At 38.1% G+C, this 18,563-nt stretch overlaps 1 protein-coding gene and 2 non-coding genes across 3 annotated transcripts; all 3 read right to left on the minus strand.

Annotated features, from left to right (window-relative positions):
- Nucleotides 1-519: 519 nt before the first annotated feature.
- snx15 (sorting nexin 15) lies at nt 520-12,586 on the minus strand. The gene is made up of 11 exons (XM_038274755.1): nt 12,375-12,586; nt 11,837-11,993; nt 10,582-10,697; nt 9,525-9,804; nt 9,231-9,404; nt 7,749-7,946; nt 6,390-6,616; nt 5,333-5,612; nt 5,051-5,224; nt 3,528-3,725; nt 520-661 (listed from the first exon to the last, which is right to left on the minus strand). Exons 1-11 carry the CDS (start codon nt 12,471-12,473, stop codon nt 522-524), a joined length of 2,043 nt encoding a protein of 680 aa, XP_038130683.1. The 5' UTR covers nt 12,474-12,586; the 3' UTR covers nt 520-521.
- trnal-aag lies at nt 762-852 on the minus strand. Its single transcript has one exon. It is a non-coding gene; the product is annotated as a tRNA-Leu (tRNA).
- A 1,162-nt stretch (nt 12,587-13,748) lies between the features above and the next one.
- Nucleotides 13,749-13,820, minus strand: trnam-cau. The gene has a single exon. It is a non-coding gene; the product is annotated as a tRNA-Met (tRNA).
- Between the last annotated feature and the right edge of the window lie 4,743 nt (nt 13,821-18,563).

Consider the following 18,563-nt stretch of genomic DNA (forward strand, 5'->3'; position numbering starts at 1 on the left):
TACTTTTGAAAAGCTTTGCAAAATATTTTTCTTTAGCAACATAAAGTATTTCTGCTCATAAACTGTCAAAGTTTTATCAGAACCCTTTTCTTATGGAACTTTAATTTTTCAGCACATCAAAGCAAGACTCACACAAGTTTTAATTAAAATCAGTTTTATTAACAACATATTGTGCAAATTGCAAAACCATGTAGAAACAGCGATCTTAACTTATTACAAACATCAATTAGATGAAAGGAAGAAACAGAGACAAAGAGAACAAATATTTACCCATTAAATTAGTAACAAGTTATTAGATTCTGTTGATTATAAATCTCTGGAAAAAAAAATTATTAAGTGTATTCTGTACCTCATTACGAAAGTATTAAATATGCAGGAACAGGGTTTGTAACATAATTGAAACTGCTATAGTATTCTTTTTTTTAAAACAAATTTTCAAACACCTTATGTGCACCTCAAACTTGAGCTGCTTTTCCATTTAGTTTCAGCACCTATAAGCTGACTTGTGTATAAGTTTGCATCTATGGCTCCTGTGCATGTGTGTTTGCAGCTGTCTCAGCGTGTCTGGGTGAAGATTGCTGATCCACCAACATCTCAGCATGCTTTAAGTACTGGGCCGTCCTTCTCATCACAGACTCCCTGCGAACTGGATCTGGGTCTCCTGCAGCATATGAAAAAGAATAGAATATTTTCATCAAAAAATTTATTCTTTTGAAATCAGATCAATTATTTTTTGATTTAGCTGAAAGAAAAAACTTTTTTGGCAGCAGTGGGATTCGAACCCACGCCCCCGAAGAGACTGGAGCCTTAATCCAGCGCCTTAGACCGCTTGGCCACGCGTAGACAGCTGCCTGATAAGATTGTGACACTGTACTGACTTGACTTGTTATGAATGAGTCACTGTGGAAGGCGTGTTCATGTTAAAAATGTCCTACTTGTTTCTACCTGACCTTAATATTGTAACTCTTTTTTTTGTTTGTTTTATTCATTGTTTTTGGTCAAGAAAGACAACTTATCCATTAAAATCAGCATAAAACATGACAACACAACCTTCATTTTAAGAAAAAGGATTTATATACTTCATTAATTGATTTATATTTACTTTTTAAACCAATTGAAGCGTTTTGAAAAACAAATGAAAGAATTTGTAAATTCAATTAATAGCAGGTTAATATACTATATATAGTGGTAATGTGGAATGAAAGGGAACTTGGCTCCACTGTAAGGGAAAGTACAGGGTCCAGCGTTGCAGCAATGCATGCTTGGATCAATACAACACTCACAAAAAGGCTGATAAAGTGCTTACACATAAAAGGTTAGTACTTCAATTTAATATAGTCCTCTTCACAGGTCTGGTTTAATGCAAATGTCATAATCTAAATTAGTAGGCATGTTTTATTGGGTCTTCATCTGTATACTGCTATTTGTTGTGACAGAAGATATCAAACCAGAATATCACTGAGTCTCTATGGTTTGGATATTATCAAAAAAACAAATTTATTCAAACAAGATATTGAGTGATATAGGTTGATTAGAAACAGATAAGTGAATAAAATAGCTAAATCCAGCTTTTCTGAAACCTACAGTAAACCCATAAAAAGTTGATGTTAGTAAGGGACGGTATGGTGAATGCGGAGGACCCCTAAACATTGTTAGAAAAGAAGATGGGTGTTCACAGAGTGCTGCATTAAAATACAATCTTTAAGAGCTTAGCTTAAGGAAGCAGGCTCGAGAAAATAATAGAGCAAGGCTCAAACATGACTTTGAGGGTGATATTCAAGGTGTGGACTGCAGGTGGAGCCAGAGTTTCAAGAACCAGCAGCATCAGATGCAGCACATGATCCATGTTGCTGGATGAGTTTGGGTTCTGTGTGGTGTTTTTTAGGACACTTTTAAGAATTTCATTCTTCATTCTGATAACAGAGGAAGATTCTGGTTTCATTTTCCTGCAGCTTCCCATCATACCAAAGCTACCAAGACCAAAGCTACCTCAGGACCATTAGCTAAACACTTCCAGATAACTGGAAGTGTTTAACTAATGGTCCCGAGATTCATGTTATGTGGGTGTATTCAAACTATGTAACATGGAGCCCTTAGCTACTCTTCAAAATGAGAAAGACAAGAAAACATCCAGTAAGGCAGATGTCACAAAGTAGAAAAAAGACAATAGCTACTAATCGTAACTTTCTCATATTTACAGTCAAAAGTAATAATTAAAACATTTAAAGCAACTAGTACTGTGACAAACAATGCTGGGCAAAATGATATATGATGTATGATAAATAGTCCCTCTCATGTACTATGCCTTTAAAAAACTGAACAAACACCAAAGACTGTATGATCATGCAGAAATAAAGCAGTATAGATTAATTGATGGTCCTGATATTGTTTAAAAATTCATTTTTAAGGCTGAAAATCATTTTTGCACTGGTTTGATCAGTGGACATAAACATTATGTACACCTCTGCCATCTGCTGGCAGTACTTACTCTCATATCCATCAACTTGGTATCTTCAGCAGCATTAGCTTCTGCTTCAGTAAGCACAAACGTTCATAATGTATTTTCAGTGCTAATCGTGTCCTATCTGTCTTTGCATCCAATATTTTGGTCTTGAACTATTCCTCTTCTTTGAGCACCTCTACTGGGGGGATGCTAACTTGCCTTGCTCCATTACTTATTAAATGAGGGAAGGTCACATGAACAATATTATACCTCCCATTACCTCTTGGTGCTAAATGCTAAATACCGTAAACAATTAAGCTTACTAACAAATGAACCAAAAGTGAAGCTTAAAAAAAGCAGAAATTAGTAATAATAAGCCAATAGGGAGCCATAATTCAAAAAGGTTTTGTATAAAACCAGAGAGGTACAAGAATAGACAGGAACACTTTAAAGGAGGTAAAAATTATAAAAATCTTGGTAATTAAAGCATATTTGAGCTAAATTAGCCAGATGAAGTGAAAAGTGCTTTTTCCTATTTGTTTGAAGATTACTAATGTATATAAAAGTAAAACTTTAAATCCAAAAAACTTATTTGTCTAATTATAAAAGAATTAACTGCTCAAGATTTAATAAGCTCAACGACAAAATGAATTCAGCTTAATCAAACTAAAGCTGACTGTAATTTCACGTTTAGAAAAACAAAAAAAACATGATTTATTACTTAAGAAGAATTTTTAAAAGCCCAATCAAACTTAAACTGTGCAGAAGGCAGCACAGAGAACATCACATATAAAGCAGCAAAATGAGAACCTTGCTGGGTTATCTATCAGTTAGTAGATAGAAATGGAAGACAAAACATCCAGAATGCTGTATCACTTACTGTTCTTCCACGTGTTTCAGTGAGCCTCTGATTGTGAATACCTGGTATATTTAGTAGTATTATTGGAGTAAAAGGAAGGTCAATCATACAAGAGCTTGATTTTAAAAGCTCTGCTGTTTTCTTTTTGCAGATGGACAAAGAGACCTTATACTGTAGCTTCATACAGCTAGTCTAGAAGCTTTAGTAACGAAGTTAAGACGTTACCCTTGACTCCAGTGATCAGTATGTCCACCGCTGTCCTGTATCCTTTAATGGCAGAGCTTAACTCTCCCTCCTTCTCCCTCTCCACAGCTGCCGTCAACTCCTTGGCGGCTTGGTTTAGGTAAGCAACGTCTCCACCGATCAGACTGGCCGGAGGCAGTGAGAATAGTTCAGAGTGGTCAATTGAGGAATCCGTTTTCTCTGTGACAGAATGAAAAAAAAAAACTTTATTTCAGAGTTAAAGAGATAGCAGATGTGAAAATAATCTGGTGTTTTTTTAAATGAGATTTAAACTTCCAACATCAAGAAAAATTGGTTATGAAAGCATTGTTTTGTTTCATCATCAGTCCTGTATAAATGTTTTGAACCACCTCGCTTTCAAATGGACAGAGTGTTTTGTGATATTTCTAAGTGGTTTAGATCAAAGCCTCTTCATGTTCTCTTAGAAAAACAGTTCCAGAATTTTACTGCTTTTTTAAAAATCAACTTTTTAACCATATTCGTCTTTTTTTTTTAAGTTAAGCCAATAGTCAACCAACAACAGAAAGCCTATTCAATCCAGAGCTTTTTTAGTGTTTTTATTTATCGTTTGATAAATCTAAAGCAAATCTGCTCCATCTTTCTATCAAGAATATTGCTTATCTCCATAGTCTTCAGAACCTCCACATCAAGAGGGAATCATAACAATAAGCCAATATTTACTGCAAACATTGCAGGTTTCTGTACCTCAACAATTATCAGTCTCAGCTATAGTGTCAGTGTTTTTGCAGCTAATAAGCAACATGCAAAGTTGAAAATTAGTTTTTTTTAATTTGTTCAGGTATCAGTGTTCAGTCAAGTCTACCAAAACATAAAATAATAATCTGAGGGAGTGAATGTGGGCTGCAGTTTGTAGCACTGTTGCCTGGTAGGAAAACGGTCCTTGGTCTGACTTCTGACCTGGGACATTTCTGCATGGAGTGTGTATGTTCTCCTAGTACTCCAGTTTCCTCACACAGTGATTGAATGTTAGGTTAATTGGTGTCTATAAATAGTACTTAAGTTTGTATGCATGGTTATAAGACTTAGTGTATCATTATAGGCTAATCACAGGTAAAAATGCTTTTACTTTTTGTCAACTCTAATCCCTCAGCATTCTAGGAACCTGTGTATGGGCAATTTGGAGGTATGTGTACTTTTCTCCAGTCAGCAACTCTAATTCAAAGTCGACCCAGCAAACAGAAATGTATTCATTGACATGGAGATTATGGTTGGGTGCAGCTGCTATGGGAGGTGTTGCTGCTAACCTTGGGAATGTGATAACGCAGCCTTGGAATGACTTTAGCGTGGAAAAGGTGCAGAAACATTCCATATATAGGTTATCACCGCAACTACAACGATCCTCCAAATTCTACCCAGATGAAGAGGAAGTACTACTTTCTTTTTTTAAATAGAATGTTGGACAAGAAGGATAAAAAAAAATAAAAAAAAATCAACTAAATAGAGGGTGACCACAATACATTTCTAAATAATATAGTTTAAACCACCTTGTTTAAAGCAGGGATCAAAGACAGCCAAGTCATTTTCAGACAGAGGAGGGGGTCTCTCTTCCTTAGGGGACGGGATGTGCTCTTCCACCACTGAGTCAAACAATGAATCAAATTCTTCCTGCGTCTCCTCTGACTGGTGGTGTGTTGTTAGTGTTGGTTCAGGGGAGGATACTGGAGGTGGAAAATGGACAATAAGGTATGATGAATGAGAGGGAGGGGGGAGAGAGAGGGAGAGAGGGATAGAGAGAAAGAAAAAAAGATACGTTCCTTGACTTATACCTCCATTATCCAGTTCTGTATCACTAAGGCCATCTTGGTCATCTTCTGTCAGAGAGCCTACGATCTCATTAAAGGCCTCAGCAGCCACCTCTGGTTCCCCAATCTCCAAGCTGATGTTGGTGCCTAAGTCTTGCGGTAAGGTGGGAGCCTCCCTCCCCTCCTCCTCTTCAGCAGGTTCACAGTCTGAGGCCCTCCTCTTTGGCAGGGGGATTAGTGGGGGAGGCAGAGGCCCGGCTGAGGACACAGGCGAGGGATCCAAAGGCCTCGTGACTTCACCACCCTGAAGTTATAAAGAAGAAAGAGGAGGAAAGAGATGGTACGGAAACAAAGGGAGGTTTTAGGTTTTGTGGATAAAAAAGAAAAAGAAATTAAGTAAACACTTATCCCATTTACACTACCCTTGAAAAACCGATCCATGCTGAGGCCGGTCCGAGCTCGGATCAGTTAACCAGGCCCAGCTCGGTTCTGACGACCGTTTACACATCACTTTATCTCGGTTCCTCGACTCCTCGCCTCCTAAAGACGATCTGCGGTATTACTGCCAGTACTGAACGAGGAAATCAAGCTGTTGGTGGCGGTAATGCACCAAAAGTTGTTTGCCAACCGCCATAATACACATGAAGAAGAAGATGAAAAAGGAAGGGAATCAAGCAAACCAAAATGTTGCGTGGAGAAGATTTCGAGTGTTGTTTATAGTTGTTGTTCTTCTTCTGTTTTGTGTTGGTTGGCAAGCAACGTCCGGAGCGGCATTACCGCCAACAACTGGAATGGAGTGTGAATCGGGATGTGCAGCTAGACGGAGATGACGCGTTCTGCTCATGCGCTCTGGTTATCAGAGAACCGAGCCAGGGAAAAACCGAGCTGAGCCCACCTCTGGAACTGGTCTGCAGTTAGCTCGGTTCGGTTGTTTCTAGCTCGGTTCAGTTCAGTTTGCTTTCCATTTACACACGATAAGTTATCTCAGTTACTGAGCTCGGACCGGTCACAGCACGGTTGTTGAAGGGTACTGCAAATGGGGTAACTATTTGCACAGGGTGTTCTGAGTCCCTATTCTTACTCGGAAGAACTCCTTTAGCTGCGGGCTGTTGTAGAGTGCAGGAATGTTGGTAGTGAATAGAAGCATGCTCTCAGCTGCCTTCCTCCTCTCCTCAATCACAGCTTCATCAAACCTTCCTAAAATAAACACACACAATGTGGTAATGAAGCAGGTTATGGTGCTGGTAATGCTTTGAATAAAAAGGCTTGGCATTAAAACAGACAGAAACACTTCATTATGCAGTTTGACTCATGATCCAGCTGATTAGGAAGTTTGATCAGTCCCAAAAATCTTTCCAATAAATTTGTAAATTTTGTCATGTGGATACATTTTCACAATTTAACCAAAATATAACATTGTTGAGATAGAAGATAAGATTGTGTTCTATATGTCTTATCTCATCAAGAATTTGCACAGGGATGGTAGTGGCAGAACCATGCAGAGGGCCTGTCTTCAAACTGGTTTTACTTGTGCTTTAGACAAGGTGTGGAATTACGGAAAAACAACTGTGTCATATTGTTTAAATTCACCTCAAACCAACAGTTTCATGGCTTTTAGTTGGACGAAAATAGGTCCTTTAATTAGAAATTAGAGCATAATTTAACTATGTTGATGAGTCCATCTTCTGATGATTTCCTTTAGCTAACCAATAATTGTTTGCATTATATAACTCATCCAACAACACTAGTTTTCACTAGATGTGGATGGCACCAATGATCTGCATTAGATGATTAGATTAGATTAGATTAGATGAGCTTTATTGATCTCACAGTGGAGAAATTTACTGGTCACATATTGCACTAGTAATTAAAGAAGGTGCAGATGGCGCACATGACGTGAAATAAATATTTATAAACATTAAACTGAAGCCAAGAGTAACGAGTAATGTTGGTTTTAAAAATGTAAGGAATAAAAAGTACAGATATTTTTGTGAAAATTTAATGAGTAGAAGTCAGAAGTAAACTAAAGCTGACTGTAATTTCACGTTTAGAATAACAAAAAAACATGATTTATTACTTAAGAAGAATTTTAAAAGCCCAGTCAAACTTAAACTGTGCATAAGGAAGCACAGAGAACATCACATATAAAGCAGCAAAATGAGAACCTTGCTGGGTTATCTTTCAGTTAGTAGGTAGAAAATGGAAGACAAAACATCCAGAATGCTGTATCACTTACTGTTCTTCCACGTGTTTCAGTGAGCCTCTGATTGTGAATACCTGCTATATTTAGTAGTATTATTGGAGTAAAAGGAAGGTCAATCATACAAGAGCTTGATTTTAAAAGCTCTGCTGTTTTCTTTTTGCAGATGGACAAAGAGACCTTATACTGTAGCTTTTTACAGCTAGTCTAGAAGCTTTAGTAACGAAGTTAAGATGTTACCCTTGACTCCAGTGATCAGTATGTCCACCGCTGTCCTGTATCCTTTAATGGCAGAGCTGAACTCTCCCTCCTTCTCCTTGTCCACAGCTGCCGTCAACTCCTTGGCAGCTTGGTTTAGGTAAGCAACGTCTCCACCGATCAGACTGGCCGGAGGCAGCGAGAATAGTTCAGAGTGGTCAATTGAGGAATCTGTTTTCTCTGTGACAGAATGAAAAGAAAAAAAAAAAAACTTTATTTCAGAGTTAAAGAGATAGCAGATGTGAAAATAATCTGGTGTTTTTTTAAATGAGATTTAAACTTCCAACATCAAGCAAAATTGGTTATGAAAGCATTGTTTTGTTTCATCATCAGTCCTGTATAAATGTTTTGAACCACCTCGCTTTCAAACGGACAGAGAGTTTTGTGATATTTCTAAGTGGTTTAGATCAAAGCCTCTTCATGTTCTCTTAGAAAAAGAGTTCCAGAATTTTACTGCTTTTTAAAAATAAACTTTTTACCATATTCGTCTTTTTTTTTTTAAGTTAAGCCAATAGTCAGTTATTGTTTTAATTTATCGTTTGATAAATCTAAAGCAAATCTGCTCAATCTTTCCATCAAGGAAATCACTTGTCTCCATAGACCTTAGAACCTCCACAGCAAGAGGGAATCATAACAATAAGCCAATATTTACGGCAAACATTGCAGGTTTCTGTACCTCAACAATTATCAGTCTCAGCTATAGTGTCAGTGTCTTTTGCAGCTAATAAGCAACATGCAAAGTTGAAAATTAGTTTTTTTTAACTTGTTCAGGTATTAGTGTTCAGTCAAGTCTCACAAAAAAATAGCATACTAATAATCTGAGGGAGTGAATGTGGGCTGCAGTTTGTAGTACTGTTGCCTGGTAGACATGTTGCTGACCTGGGAAATTTTTGCATGGAGTTTGTATGTTCTCCTAGTATTCCAGCTTTATCCCACAGTGATTTATTTATTTATTTGGTTAAGTGGTGTCTCTAAATAGTACTTAAGTTTGTATGCATGGTTGTAAGACTTAGTGTATCATTATAGGCTAATCACAGGTAAAAATGCTTTTACTTTTTGTCAACTCTAATCCCTCAGCATTCTAGGAACCTGTGTATGGGCAATTTGGAGGTATGTGTACTTTTCTCCAGTCAGCAACTCTAATTCAAAGTCGACCCAGCAAACAGAAATGTATTCATTGACATGGAGATTATGGTTGGGTGCAGCTGCTATGGGAGGTGTTGCTGCTAACCTTGAGGGAATGTGATAACGTAGCCTTGGAATGACTTTAGCGTGGGAAAGGTGCAGAAACATTCCACATATAGGTTATCACCGCAACTACAACGATCCTCCAAATTCTACCCAGATGAAGAGGAACTACTACTTCCTTTTTTAAAAATAGAATGTTGGACAAGAAGGATAAAAAAAAATCTACTAGATAGATGGTGACCACAATAAAATTCTAAATTATATAGTTTAAATCACCTTGTTTAAAGCAAGGATCGAAGACAGCCAAGTCATTTTCAGACAGAGGAGGGGGTCTCTCTTCCTTAGGGGACGGGATGTGCTCTTCCACCACTGAGTCAAACAATGAATCAAATTCTTCCTGCGTCTCCTCTGACTGGTGGTGTGTTGTTAGTGTTGGTTCAGGGGAGGATACTGGAGGTGGAAAATGGACAATAAGGTATGATGAATGGGAGGGAGGGGGGAGAGAGAGGGAGAGAGGGATAGAGAGAAAGAAAAAAAGAAAGAAAGAAAGACATGCTCCTTGACTTATACCTCCATTATCCAGTTCTGTATCACTAAGGCCATCTTGGTCATCTTCTGTCAGAGAGCCTACGATCTCATTAAAGGCCTCAGCAGCCACCTCTGGTTCCCCAATCTCCAAGCTAATGTTGGTGCCTAAGTCTTGCGGTAAGGTGGGAGCCTCCCTCCCCTCCTCTTCTTCAGCAGGTTCACAGTCTGAGGCCCTCCTCTTTGGCAGGGGGATTAGTGGGGGGGGCAGAGGCCCAGCTGAGGATACAGGCGAGGGATCCAAAGGCCTCGTGACTTCACCACCCTGAAGTTATAAAGAAGAAAGAGGAGGAAAGAGATGGTACGGAAACAAAGTGAGATTCTAGGTTTTGTGGAATAAAAAGAAAAAGAAATTAAGTAAACACTTATCCCATTTACACTACCCTTGAAAAACCGATCAATGCTGAGACCGGTCTGAGCTCGGATCAGTTAACCAGGCCCAGCTCGGTTCTGACGACCGTTTACTCATCACTTTATCTCGGTTCCTCGACTTCTCGCCTCCTAAAGACGATCTGCGGTATTACTGCCAGTATTGAACGAGGAAATCAAGCTGTTGGTGGCGGTAATGCACCAAAAGTTGTTTGCCAACCGCCATAATACACATGAAGAAGAAGATGAAAAAGGAAGGGAATCAAGCAAACCAAAATGTTGCGTGGAGAAGATTTCGAGTGTTGTTTATAGTTGTTGTTCTTCTTCTGTTTTGTGTTGGTTGGCAAGCAACGTCCGGAGCGGCATTACCGCCAACAACTGGAATGGAGTGTGAATCGGGATGTGCAGCCAGACGGAGATGACGCGTTCTGCTCATGCACTCTGGTTATCAGAGAACCGAGCCAGGGAAAAACCGAGCTGAGCCCACCTCTGGAACTGGTCTGCAGTTAGCTCGGTTCGGTTGTTTCTAGCTCGGTTCAGTTCAGTTTGCTTTCCATTTACACACGATAAGTTATCTCAGTTACTGAGCTCGGACCGGTCACAGCACGGTTGTTGAAGGGTACTGCAAATGGGGTAACTATTTGCACAGGGTGTTCTGAGTCCCTATTCTTACTCGGAAGAACTCCTTTAGCTGCGGGCTGTTGTAGAGTGCAGGAATGTTGGTAGTGAATAGAAGCATGCTCTCAGCTGCCTTCCTCCTCTCCTCAATCACAGCTTCATCAAACCTTCCTAAAATAAACACACACAATGTGGTAATGAAGCAGGTTATGGTGCTGGTAATGCTTTGAATAAAAAGGCTTGGCATTAAAACAGACAGAAACACTTCATTATGCAGTTTGACTCATGATCCAGCTGATTAGGAAGTTTGATCAGTCCCAAAAATCTTTCCAATAAATTTGTAAATTTTGTCATGTGGATACATTTTCACAATTTAACCAAAATATAACATTGTTGAGATAGAAGATAAGATTGTGTTCTATATGTCTTATCTCATCAAGAATTTGCACAGGGATGGTAGTGGCAGAACCATGCAGAGGGCCTGTCTTCAAACTGGTTTTACTTGTGCTTTAGACAAGGTGTGGAATTACGGAAAAACAACTGTGTCATATTGTTTAAATTCACCTCAAACCAACAGTTTCATGGCTTTTAGTTGGACGAAAATAGGTCCTTTAATTAGAAATTAGAGCATAATTCAACTATGTTGATGAGTCCATATTCTGATGATTTCCTTTAGCTAAACAATAATTGTTTGCATTATATAACTCATCCAACAACACTAGTTTTCACTAGATGTGGATGGCACCAATGATCTGCATTAGATGATTAGATTAGATTAGATTAGATGAGCTTTATTGATCTCACAGTGGAGAAATTTACTGGTCACATATTGCACTAGTAATTAAAGAAGGTGCAGATGGCGCACATGACGTTAAATAAATATTTATAAAAGTTAAACTGAAGCCAAGAGTAACGAGTAATGTTGGTTTTAAAAATGTAAGGAATAAAAAGTACAGATATTTTTGTGAAAATTTAATGAGTAGAAGTCAGAAGTAGGAAGAAAAATAAGTAATGGAGTAAAGTATAGATACCTAAAAGTGTCCTTAAATACAGTACTTGACACCTATGCTAAAAATAATTGAAAAATTAAGAATGTTCAAACAGCGATAAATACATTTTAATAAAAAATATAGCTAAAAAACACCTAAAATGTTTGCAGGCAAATAACAGGTGAAACACAAGCTTTGTATTGTATCAGTGGTAGCACCGATTTTGCTAACTTTCTAGAGTCGCTTATCTATTTGTTATTACACTAGCAGTAGTGAAGATAACCAGATGACTAGACTTAATGCAGCTTTTTTTCAACAAACCAAAAACTTGTGCTCTTGGGAAAGCAGGAAACTCCTCCTGTCGTCTGAACAAGTTCCTATGAGTGTATGCCAGCTCTCCATGGAGCTTCTTCAGCTCGGAGAACCTCTTCCATACCACCACCTCCTTCACATCTTCAGGATGACGCTTGGACACAAACTACAAAACAACAATGAGGGACAGAAATAGATTTTTTTATAGACCATTATTTGATTAAACATGTCTGCAGAGAGCTGCCTTCCTGAAGTCAGTGGAAAAATGATGTAAGCTTAAATCCCCACAGGGGAGGCATTCAGGCTGCTGGAACACATGACACACCAGTCCTGTCTGTGTTTCCCTCCAGCAAAACCTGAAAATATAAACACTCATTGTGCATTCGCCCTTACATCTACACAAGTTTCTGACTTCACATAAAATAAATGAACTTGTTTTGGTTTTGATTGCAAAAACAAACAATACAAAAAAATGAATAACCTAGAAATGTATTAAGTATTTTAACTGTAACCAATAACCAAACGACGATAAAGAGTCATAACTAACCCTGGCTGTCACTTTGTATTCCGTGTGGCCCTTCTCGTGGGTCCGTGGGTCAGATACAGAGAAGAACCTGTGATATTCTTCTTTAAGTTTTCGTGACATGTCCTAAGATAGATAAATAAATAAACGTCAACACGAAGTGAGACGATGAGGGAAAAGGGTTGCAGGAGCTGCTCTGTTGTGATTCTTCACTCACTGCGGACGTTTCCTGGTTCGTGACGTATTCTAATGCGTGCTTACGTAAAGAAGAGGAGACGACCGTTCCGCTTACAAGCCAGCCATGTTTTGAGTGGCAAGTTCCCCCTGGAATCAAACGCTCACTTTGATTATTTTGAATATAGGGTGCTCATGTTAACTTTTATTTCTTATTGTGATGATTTAGAAGTGAAGTCAAATTGCGTATTTTAAACTCGAAACTTAAAATGATCCTTATCACGAAAATTATTATATGGATTGGACGTAAGTAAGCCCAGTTGTTCATGTGGTTTTGTCTTTGATGTCAGTAGTCTTGGTAAAATTAAAGTCGATGAAACTCATTGTAGTTAGTGTCTATAACCTCGATGTAGTAATTTATTTTTGCATCCAGAACTACCACACAGAACAGGTTCTGAAAGCTAATAAACTACTATCAATAATGTATATTTATGTATTTATTTATATATTTGCTTATATATTTATTTATACTGGTTGTAATTCAAATCTCTTCAGATAGTAGTGCCATTTAGGATCCTCTAGGGGGCGATATCCAAAAAGCTACAGTAAAAGCAGAACGTAAACGAGGGTTGAATGTCGAAATGAAAGAAATAGAAGTTCTCGTTCATTTTTGCATTTCTTGGTTCTTTTTACTGACTTGACTACAGTAAGTCTATGTTTATATGTCTAAAAATAAACACATTCTATACATCAGAGGAGATGCAAACGAGGAAACCAAGCAGTCTTCTTGAGTATCCCCGGTTAGACACAATAGAACAAAGAGATCAAGAACAGACAACTTCAACTGTGCGGAACCTCCAACAATGAATGTTGTGTAACACATAACCTTATCAGCATTCCCAAAGTGTCCATGTAGTAAAAGCAGCAGAACTGGCTTCTCCCTGACAGACTCATAAATTAATTCAACCTGATAAAATATGTTATATTTCCTCAGAATCAAAGTCTTTTTTATGAGAGATTATCTCTAACAGACAGTACGTCAAAGGTCTGTCTTCATCGATACAGCTGCTGCTCTCATTGCCTGTTAAATTGAAAGGAAAATGTGTAACAGGCGCAAATGAGGTAAATGTTTAATCTGAGGTCCAGCTGCCCCCTGGTGAAATGAACTGTGAAAAAGAGCGAATGAGCTGGCGTTGCCGTGCAATATATCAACTCTTTACAAAATAGCAGAGGATGGTTTCGATCCATCGACCTCTGGGTTATGGGCCCAGCACGCTTCCGCTGCGCCACTCTGCTGACGGGTCTGTGCAGTAGAAAGGAAGAATAAATTATTGTACCGACTCTCTTCAGTTCACAGCAAGGGGCTTCTTACATAACGTGTAGCCATTGTTTGCAGGGCAGTTACATAAAGAGGAGCTCAAAGGGGTTGCGAGGATTTAAAGAGGCTCAACACATGCATACTGAATAAACCACTTACTGCTAAGAGACTTCTTACAGTGCCTAACCAATGTATTCACACCCCTTCCACTCTTGTTATTTGCTTTCACGTTTTCTTAGATTATAAAAATACATTTTGACATATTTTATTTGCATTTTATGTGATATATTGACAAAATTGTGTGCCTTTTTGTGCTTTTTTATCTGAAAATAAAAGTGGCTTCTTTATGTACACTATGTTGCTGCTATTTTCATTGTTTAAGGTGTTTATTTGCTGTTTGGAAAATGCTATTTTCAAATATCCATTATCGAAAAAATGTCCATAGCTGTATATTGGTTGTAAAATGACACATTATTTTATTTTTTCCTTTCACATATATGCTTTACTTTGTGTTGTACAATGACATCAAACCCCAATAAACTATTTTCAAATTTCTGGTTGTAACATCACAAAGCGTAAAAAGGTTCAAGAGGTATGACTATTTGCGAAATACAGGGTATGTAGAATGACATAACTCTGCACAACGGATTTCTTTATAAGTTCCTTGGCATAGTTTTATAAGGAATGTGAACAGATGAGGTGACCTAAATAGGTTAATAGGCTAGACTTCCTGTGAGAGAAAACTGGGACACTTTTAAGCTAATAAAAAACAACGGATGAAAATGTTTTATTTTGAAACAAACATGATAAGTTGAGAAACATATTTCAGCCATGGGTTAATAAACACCTACAATAAAGAAGTCATATCAGTGAATTATACATAAAGGGCTGCAGCACACAACTCAAAGTCCAAGACTAAATTATTTGTATAATAGGAACTTCCAAAATTCTGCACAGCGATCTAATTTTACCTCTTATTTACATTTTGAATCACAAGCATATTGTATAGATTGGCTGGATTTTAGATGGGTCAAGAGTTGCAAAAAAAGGAAAGGACTTTTAGCAAACCCCTTAGTATTTATAGTGTGCTGACACCGAATCAGTTAATTGTTTCAAATACAGCTATCTGTAGGTAGGGTGTCTGAATATCAGTGAGATGAAAAGCATGCATCCTCAGACAGACTGGTCTGAACTGGTCCAGGATTGTTTTGCTTCACTCTGCGTTTTTCTTTTTTCCATCGAGGTCATTCCGTCTCACAAAACAAACTCCCTCTCTCTGGGGATCAGACTCGGATTTATTGAGGCGGCATCTCTGCCTGTCTGACTATGTTTAATCAACTCTAGAAACTCTCAGAGTTCTTTCAGTTTTGAAAGGTTGAAATAAGCACTACTCATTTCCTCATTTTTATTTTGCTTTATTTGGTCTTTTTTTTTTCCCCCTTTCTTTTTATAGCAGCAGTGGGATGTTTTGTGCTTGTGGAGGCTCACTCCCTAACCAGATGTGTTGTACAATGTACAAATATACTGTACCTGGCATTAAAGTAGAGAAAACAGGAATTTCTTCCCTGCAGCTTTGACCTAGTTTTCCTTTGTTTGTTCAGATGAACTCAAACTTTAGTGAATTGATACCTTTAACTCTTTTCCCACCACAACCTTTAAGAAAAAACATGACTACATGAGCTCATCTCCATCTGTTTGGATCAAGTTTCAGAAAACATGAGTGAAAACATCAGTGTGTTTTCCATTCTTAACATCACTTTAATATTTTCTTCCTCTTCTTCTCATAAACATGTTTACATCTTCACGTTTAGTTTTTACTGTATGCCCTTTCCCCTTATTCTCCAAACTCCTCCCCTTCGTCTTACTTCCACTGACACGGCATATTTTTTCCTCCCTGTTTTCGTTTCAACATATTTCCTGCTGTTCCACTCCGCTGCCTTGAAAGATGACAAAAATTAGTGACAAAAATAAAGACCATTTGCCATTCCATTTCTTGCACCATGTCCTGCAGATCAACAGCACACTGTGCTCACATCAGTCAGCAGCTCTGCTACAACCCAACTCTGTGTACATGTGATCATCACGCAGAGATAAAAAGAGAACAGATGGTGGGACTGAGTGGAGAGAGAAGTCCATGAGTATCTGTTTGTCTCAACTGATCATGTTAAAACCAAACATGTCAGTTTTCTTGACCAACAGTTTATGTGTTGCATTATTGTGATGTGAAAGGGAAAGGATTTGTGGTTTTCATTTTTCCCTAAGATTAAAAAAATTGAAAAGTGTGCTTTTGCATGATTCTTTGACTGATCCATTTGCACAAATGGCATTTTCCTTTTGATTGAATGTTTAGTGTAATTGTCCCACTGGAAGGTAGACCTCCACCTACAGTGTTTAAAACCTTCAATCCTCCTGCAGGTCTCAGCAGGACCTTGAAAAACGAATTCATGCATTCATCTTTAGTAGAATCTATGCTGCAGCAGTGTCTTCATACAGTAGGTTTCCCTAAAAAAAATTAATCTGATCCAAGACACTGCATGCCAGTGTCCTCACTTGAACTGAGAAAGTAGAGCACATCAGCCCAGTTCTGAAGTCCTTCAACTGGCTCCCTGTAGCTCAGAGAATAGACTTTAAAATCCTTCTGTTAGTCTATAAATCACTGAATGGATCAGCACTCCATCACATATCAGATTTGTTTCCAGTGCATCAACCTCCCAGACCACTCCGATCTTCTAATCCAAGCCTACTCTGTAAACCCAGAACTAGAACCAAACATGGAGAAACAGCAATTAGTTCCTATGCTTCACTTATTTGGAACAAACTACCAGAAGACTGTAAAAGTGCTGAAAGCCTGAGCTCTTTTGAGTCAAAAAACTCATTAGCTCAGAGCTGCCTTTGACAGTTGAAGTTAAACTTTTAACTAAGCTATTATTAGTTTAAGTTTGCAGTCCAACTGTTACCTGATTTTATTGTGTTTTTATCTTTTACTGCCTTTTATTCTTTTCATTTTGCTTCTATTTTACTAAATCATTAATGTACTGCACTTTAAATGGTGTTGTACTGGATTGTGCTATACAAATAAAACACCTCATCAACCTCATACATTCCTTGCGGTTCTGGTGCTGGTCGATTACATAAATCTTCTAGGAAACCTCTGAGGCCTTCACAGAACAGCTGGATTTATACAGGGACATACTATGCTGGTGCCGGAACACAGTTATTTGCACCAGATGTTTTTGCAGAGCGCATCCAAGTTAGGAGGTCTGGACATTTTTAGAAATTGTTAGAAAGCATGAAGCAGTTTTGTTCAAATCCTAACAACGTACTGCTCTGTAGTGGTCTGTCACAGATATTACCAGTAAACAATATTTAGGGTTGATCCAGTTTATAACAAGCAGAAGATCCTTTTTGCCAACAGCTTTTAACATCCCACTAATTATGATGGTTTATAACAACACTTGGCAAAGGTTTTAGTCCTGGAAATAATGACATTTACTCTGGATCAAGTTCCTAATTCCTAGTACGGCTCAGTACTGAAACACTCTCTGAGGGCTAACTTAGGTGATTAAATGCTGCTGTGTAACAGGGACCAAAATAGATTTGCAAGCGTTTTAGCCAAGACCCCTACAGACATTCTGACATAGTGCTGAATGAGAAGCTGCATTGCAAATTTACTGTATACCCTTCTACCTGATGGATATGTGGGTCAACTGGAATTTAATCTATGTGTGATACTAATTTTAAAAAGTCTGTTTGTACTCAGGATTAACCGGTTCAAATTAAATTTACCAAACATCACTGGGAGGATTTTTTTTCTAATTTCATAAGGTGGTTGTACAAAAACATCAAAAGAGCAAGCAGATACATGCAGTGGTGCAGTCACGTGAGAAAAGAATAATAATAATAATAACGTGAGCTTGTTCCTGCAGCTTCATATAGTAGTAGACTTGTTTTTCACTTTTAGAGCAACGGACTGAGAGAAATATAAAACAGGTGTTACGTCAAATACATTGTGTGAAAAAACGAGTTAAAACAGGGTCAAAACAATTTGAAATCATCATAGATTTAGTTACGTTGATGATTCAATAAATGATTGTTAGATGAAATTGTTAATGTTGCAGGTAAAAAAAGTACTCATAAACAACCTTGTACTGTAGACCATAAAGCCCCAGATTGTGTTCATTAAACATTGTTCTGGGAGGTTTTTCTGAGAACTATGCCATTACTGTAACCCAATGAAGCTCAACAACAGCTGGGAAATGTGTCAGAGCAGAGCCAGAGAGGGGAGGAGGATGTTGTTTTTCAGATCTGATCACAGAAATTGACTCTAACATAACACAGCCTGAATTATGACTTCAGTCATAAGCGAAAACGGATCAAATCAAAATAGAAAATGGTCACACAAAAACAAAAGAGCTGCAAGGTAAAAAGCAGACATACGAGAACGTAGCGCTGTTTCATACCTTTGCCGAGAAAAGTCTTTGAGCTAACCCCGTCCATTGTAGGAGGCAGGAAAATAAGCTCAAAACAGAGAAAACATAGAAAGTTTACATAAACTTACATGCTGTGTGCATTTTAGTCTCTCATGGCTAGACAATCAGTGCCTTGTAGAGGCGTTCCTGCCCCATCCAACTTTTCCACCTTTTGTTTTTGTTCTATTTATTTAGGATTGTATGTAAGAGCTCTCAAGATAGCTCTGTAGGATATGAAAATGGGAAAGAAAT

The sequence above is a fragment of the Cyprinodon tularosa genome, unplaced genomic scaffold (genome assembly GCF_016077235.1).
Source record: "Cyprinodon tularosa strain WSP-4 unplaced genomic scaffold, ASM1607723v1 ctg93, whole genome shotgun sequence".
Lineage (NCBI taxonomy): Eukaryota > Metazoa > Chordata > Actinopteri > Cyprinodontiformes > Cyprinodontidae > Cyprinodon > Cyprinodon tularosa.